This window comes from Drosophila guanche, unplaced genomic scaffold (genome assembly GCF_900245975.1).
Source record: "Drosophila guanche unplaced genomic scaffold, DGUA_6, whole genome shotgun sequence".
In the NCBI taxonomy this organism is placed as follows: Eukaryota; Metazoa; Arthropoda; class Insecta; order Diptera; family Drosophilidae; genus Drosophila; species Drosophila guanche.
In genome coordinates, this window is record NW_022995750.1 from 5,058,458 (window position 1) to 5,064,159 (window position 5,702).

The window sequence follows — 5,702 nt, forward strand, 5'->3', positions numbered from 1 at the left end:
GGGCCAGATGTCTGTTGTATATACGAGTATTTCTGTACATGGATGTATGTGCCTGTAGCAAACCATATAATTGGTCTGTTTGGTTCTAACGTGTTCTGCGGGAGTAATTCATTCTGTTTCTGTTCTCCGACTCTGGCACTGGCACTGGCTCCAGCTCCAGCTCCGGCGTCGGCTGTGGCGCCAGCTAAGCTGCATTGTTCAAATGTGAAAAGATTTAATTTATTTCAAGTGCGAGCGCACAAAAAAGACTTCACTTTGGATTGGTTTTGGTCTGCGGATACCCGACGGACGGGACGGGTCTGGTCTGGTCTTTTAGCTTGATGCGCTGCCCCTGATTCGTTCTGGAATTGCATTTATTTAAACGTTTCAATTGCTTTTTCGTTGGCTTCAATCTTCGAGTGATTTATTGTGTGTCCCACCAGACAGAACGAAGCATAGATAGGATAGGAAATGGGAAAGGGAATCGTGATTGCGTTTTCGTTTGCGTTTGCTTAGGCATAACAATTATCCGCAGTTAATGTACATAAACTAAATCAATAATTAAATTGTGTACCAAGCCCCGAATTAGTCGCATTACGAAACAATACTGTAAGCTGTCCATATAATTATGTAATTATATGTCAAAACAAATGTCCTACCCCGGAGCCACAGGCTTCAGCTATAAATGTCCTGGCCACGGACCCACATTTGGTTTGTTAAAGGAAAACCCTTGCCTCGTTCTGTTCGGAGAGATGAAGTTTATGAAGTACGCCAACTTCTTCTACAAAGGTGTGGGTATAGAGCCCTATGCCACCCACTCTCGACCGCAGGCCAACAGCCTGTGGGCCAATCTCATCTTTTGGGCAAATGTGCTCAACCTGAGTGCGATTACGTCCGGGGAGATCATCTATTTGGGCGTTTCTCTCGCTGAGGGAAAGCTCCTCGAGGCCGTCACCGTGATGTCCTACATCGGTTTCGTAATCGTGGGCATGAGCAAGATGTTTTTCATCTGGTGGAAGAAGCCTGCCTTGAGCGAAATGGTGCAGGACCTTGAGCACATCTATCCTAAAGGAAAAGCAGCGGAGGAGGAGTACAGACTGGACAGCTATCTGCGCTCCAGCTCCCGTATAAGTGTCACCTATGCGTTGCTCTATTCCGTGCTGATTTGGACCTTTAATCTCTTCAGCATTATGCAGTTTTTGGTCTACGAAAAGTGGCTGCATCTCCGCGTGGTGGGCCTGGCGCTGCCTTATACCGTGTACTATCCATGGAACTGGGAGGCCCCCTGGTCGTATTATTTGCTACTCTTCTGCCAGAACTTTGCGGGCTATACCTCGGCGGCGGGACAGATTTCCACCGATCTCCTGCTATGTGCTGTGGCCACTCAGGTGGTGATGCACTTCGATCATCTGTCAAAGGTGCTGGAAAGCCACAAACTGAGTGGCAAGTGGGTAGAGGACTCACGATTTTTGTGCAACACCGTCCAGTACCACCAGCGAATACTTCGGCTCTCGGAAGTGCTGAATGAAATCTTTGGCATCCCATTGCTGCTCAACTTTATGGTCTCCACATTTGTCATCTGCTTTGTGGGCTTCCAGATGACAGTGGGCGTGCCGCCGGAAATCATGGTAAAGCTCTCCTTGTTCCTGTTCTCGTCGCTCAGTCAGGTTTATCTGATCTGCCATTACGGACAGTTGATTGCCGATTCGGTAGGAACTTCTGAGGTTCATTTTAATCTTCTAAATTACTTGCATTTTATCTTTGCAGAGTTTTAGTCTTTCGAGTGCTGCATACAAACAGAACTGGAACCATGCCGACAGTCGCTATCGTTTGGCCTTGGTCTTTATAATAGCCAGAGCCCAGAAAACCACTCATCTGAAGGCCACTGTCTTCATGAACATCACGAGGGCCACTATGACAGACGTAGGCGCATAATACCTATTCATCACATCATTATCTAAATGCTTTTCTTGTGTGTTTAGCTACTGCAAATATCATACAAGTTCTTTGCCTTGCTGCGCACCATGTATGTGAAATAGAGAGAGAGAGAGGCCAGAGATGACGAAGAGAGATCCCTAAGACCCTAAGCCCAGCGCTCTGAACCTCACTCATGCCATGCTTTTAAAAGCTCAACGGAAAAATAATTATGCGAAGGCATGGGCTATGTACACGCATGTCCATTCTTGATGCTTCAGCAGAAAAAACCTTGCACTTTGGACCTTTTCTTCACTCTATGAATATAGACAGATGGGTAGATGCTGCAACAAAAGAAAACTGCAAAGTTAATTTAACGCTTCACTGCCCCAAAGTTGTGCTCATAAATTTGTAGTGTTCGATCCATTAAAACTGCCATAGGGGCAATAGGTTGTCAACTGTGTACAAGAGTGGATAAAGAATGCAAGGAAGGTAGGGCCAACAGTTGTGATAATCCATTTGAAGTCTAAAAATACAAAAAGCCAACGCATGCAGGTTTCTCCATGAATGATCAACTTAAGCAATTCAGTTTGTTGAATGGAGCCATTTAGCTCTTAAGTGGTTATAAATATAATTGAAATTACAGTAATAGAGCCACAAACATTAGACAGTCTGGTAACTCTGGCAATGCACTTTGCTCATCGATCCTTAAAGCATGCAACCCTGCCATCGATTGGGTATTTCGATGCTTGGCAACCACTAGGAAATTGAATAAATAAAATACAAATAATTTCATTCCATTGTTTTACTATCATACCTTAATTAATCCATTGATATGAGTGATTGTGTGATGGTCGAACTCCGCCGGACTCCGCAATGTGTAGTGTATGCGGGTGTCAGATGTTAATTTTTATTTTCGGGGGAAGATCACATCTCATCATTCTCATGGAAGTGACGGTAGAAATGGCGTATCAAGTGCAGTCCCGTGTACGAGAAAGCCAAGTAGTTTATAAAAATAAGAAAATCAGTCGCACAGTTTTTCACGTGCGTCCAGTAATCCCACAGCTCTGTTGCCCACACAGGAAAAGAAAAAAATATTTGTAAGGAAAAGTAGCGGAAAGCCAACAACTATAAAATCCCCAGTGCATTTATGCATTAAGCTTTCAATTGAAAGAGCATAACTTACCCATCATCACGCTTGCGTTGCAGTTAAATAATTCTATACTCAGTCAACTCAACTTGAACGAAGTTTCAAGGCACATGTGATGGCACATAAAACACATCATTATCATACTAAAGTTATGGGAAAAGTCATAAAGAAAAAACTCTAAACTACAGTCGCATAAAAATATATTTGCTGGTCCCAGATAAATAGTCAAACCAAAATTAGGATGAGTTCAAACTCTGAAGGGATCACATTGAAGAGTATAGTTATATGCAACAGCTGCAACGTTTCAAAAAGCTCAGAAGTGGGCGTGAACTGTCAACCAATGCAACGACATTATAATGAGGTATTTGCAATGGTTCCTGTTATTTTTTGTTGCAGTAATATAACGAGTGATTAATTAATTAATTGATTATCATTGGAAACCCAACTTGAACTTTGGAACTGCTGCAGCTGTTGCAGGAAATGGCAGAATGTACCTGCACTTTCCCACATAATTTCGATATTGATGACCTTGTAAATGTCCAGTTAGTGATACTGCTGCAATTGCATTGCATGACATTTTCTCAGACAGATGGACTATAAAAGAGCCAAGACTGCAAGAAAGGCTGCATTCAGTTCCAGGAGGTACAACTCTACGCAAATTCAGTCCCAGAAATAGAAGAAAGGACAACTCTTTGTTCAAAGATGGATAAGTTCATGAAGTACGCCAATTTCTTCTTTACGAGCTTGGGCTTCGAGGCTTATTCAACGGAGTCCCGACCTCCGACAGACAGTCTGAGGAACAGACTCGTGTTTTGGGGAAGTTTAGCAAACTTGGGGATTGCGGGACTCGGCGAGTTTATCTATTTCTGCTTGACCATTGCCGAGGGAAACCTGCTGGAGGCCGTCACCGTGATGTCCTATATTGGGTTCATAACCGTGGGCCTGACCAAGATATTCTTCATCAAGTGGAAGAAGCCGGCCTTGAGCGCTTTGGTGCAAGAGTTGGAGGATCTGTTTCCACGTGGAAAGGTACAGGAAGCAAAGTTCAAGCTGGAAGAGTATCTGGGCTCCTGCTCTCGCATCAGCTTCAACTATGGTCTCCTCTATTTCATACTGATATGGACCTTCAATCTGTACCCCATCATGGAGCTGATTGTGTTCGAAAAGTGGCTGAAGGTTCGCGAGGTTGGCAAGATGCTGCCCTATCTGTTGTACATTCCGTGGAAGTGGGATGACAATTGGACTTACTACATGCTGCTGGTTGCCCTGAACATTGCTGGCTACACCTCGACATCGGCACAGATTTCTACCGATCTCCTGCTCTGCTCTGTGGCCACTCAATTGGTAATGCACTTTGATTATCTGGCGAGGTCTATGGAGAGCCACAGTCTAAGTGGCGCTTGGCCGGAAGACTCTCGTTTTATTTGTGAAGTGGTGCGCTATCATGAGCGGATTCTGCGTCTAACGGATGGGGTGAATAATATCTTGGGAATACCTCTGCTGCTCAACTTTATGGTATCTTCGTTTGTGATCTGCTTTGTGGGTTTCCAGATGACAGTGGGCGTCTCCCCGGACATGATTACCAAACTATTCCTGTACCTCGTCTCGTCGATGTGTCAGGTGTACATGATTTGCCACTACGGTCAGATGGTGGCCGATGCGGTATGTTTATGATTACTTTTTCCATCAATTTCTCTTAATTTATTCTTTCAGAGCACCGGGCTGTCTGTGGCCGTTTACAACCAGAACTGGAGTCATGCTGACGCTCGCTACCAACGCGCCTTAGTTCTCATCATAGCCCGGGCGCAGAAAACAACCTATCTAAAGGCCACCGTTTTCTTGGACATAACCAGATCCACCATGACCGATGTAGCCACTGACTGAACTCTTGTTTCATATATATTTTGAAATGCGTTTTTCTTGTTTTCTCTTTTCAGCTCCTACAGATATCGTACAAGTTCTTTGCTCTGCTCCGCACCATGTATGTCCAATAGAGGACGGACACCAAATCTCTAAAACCTTCTCTGTGCAGCATGCCCCCTCCCTATGCTTTCAAAAGCTCAACGCGGACTTAATTATGCGTCGGCATGAGCCACACACACTCACACACACATATGACCATCGCTTTGTCGCTTCCACACAGAGGATAAAAAGGAGGCAAAAAAAAAAAGGCTGCACGCTTTTTAGCGGCCGCTGGGTGACGTTGAAAAGGCAATTCTATGAGTGTGCTGCAAAGGAGTGGAAATATCGTATGTGGGCTACAAAAGAAAATTGCAAAGTATATTTTACGCTTCACTGCATCAAAGTTGTGCTTATGAGTTTTCTCTTGGTTATAATGCTCTTTGGAGCAGGGTATGTGCGATCTCTACAAGAGTTTTACAGCCTACAAAAGAAGAAATGGTTAATGTGTGGAATAGTATAGTATTTGAATTGAAATGGATCGTATGAGGAGAGAGAATAAATTTCAAAGAGCTAAAGGTTCTTTATTAAAATAGATTAAAGAAAGATCCACACCAAGATCTGGGAGAACAAACCAGGAAAGATGCCTCAACGCTAAAAGAATGTAATTTCAATGCTTCATAACGCTTAATTTAACTTCCATTGAAGCTTTAGAATTTATTTTAGGGTATTCCAAGTATCGGCTATCTTTATTTAGACT

General features: G+C 43.7%; 2 protein-coding genes across 2 annotated transcripts; both read left to right on the forward strand.

The window, feature by feature from the left end:
• Positions 1-731: 731 nt before the first annotated feature.
• On the forward strand, positions 732-2,297 carry LOC117586439 (odorant receptor 85c). Its single transcript, XM_034276477.1, has 3 exons — positions 732-1,688; positions 1,747-1,902; positions 1,962-2,297. Exons 1-3 carry the CDS (start codon positions 732-734, stop codon positions 2,016-2,018), a joined length of 1,170 nt encoding a protein of 389 aa, XP_034132368.1. The 3' UTR covers positions 2,019-2,297.
• A 1,197-nt stretch (positions 2,298-3,494) lies between these two features.
• On the forward strand, positions 3,495-5,498 carry LOC117586438 (odorant receptor 85b-like). Its single transcript, XM_034276476.1, has 3 exons — positions 3,495-4,705; positions 4,757-4,912; positions 4,981-5,498. The coding sequence occupies exons 1-3, from the start codon at positions 3,746-3,748 to the stop codon at positions 5,035-5,037; spliced, it is 1,173 nt and encodes a 390-aa protein (XP_034132367.1). The 5' UTR covers positions 3,495-3,745; the 3' UTR covers positions 5,038-5,498.
• The last annotated feature ends 204 nt before the right edge of the window (positions 5,499-5,702 follow it).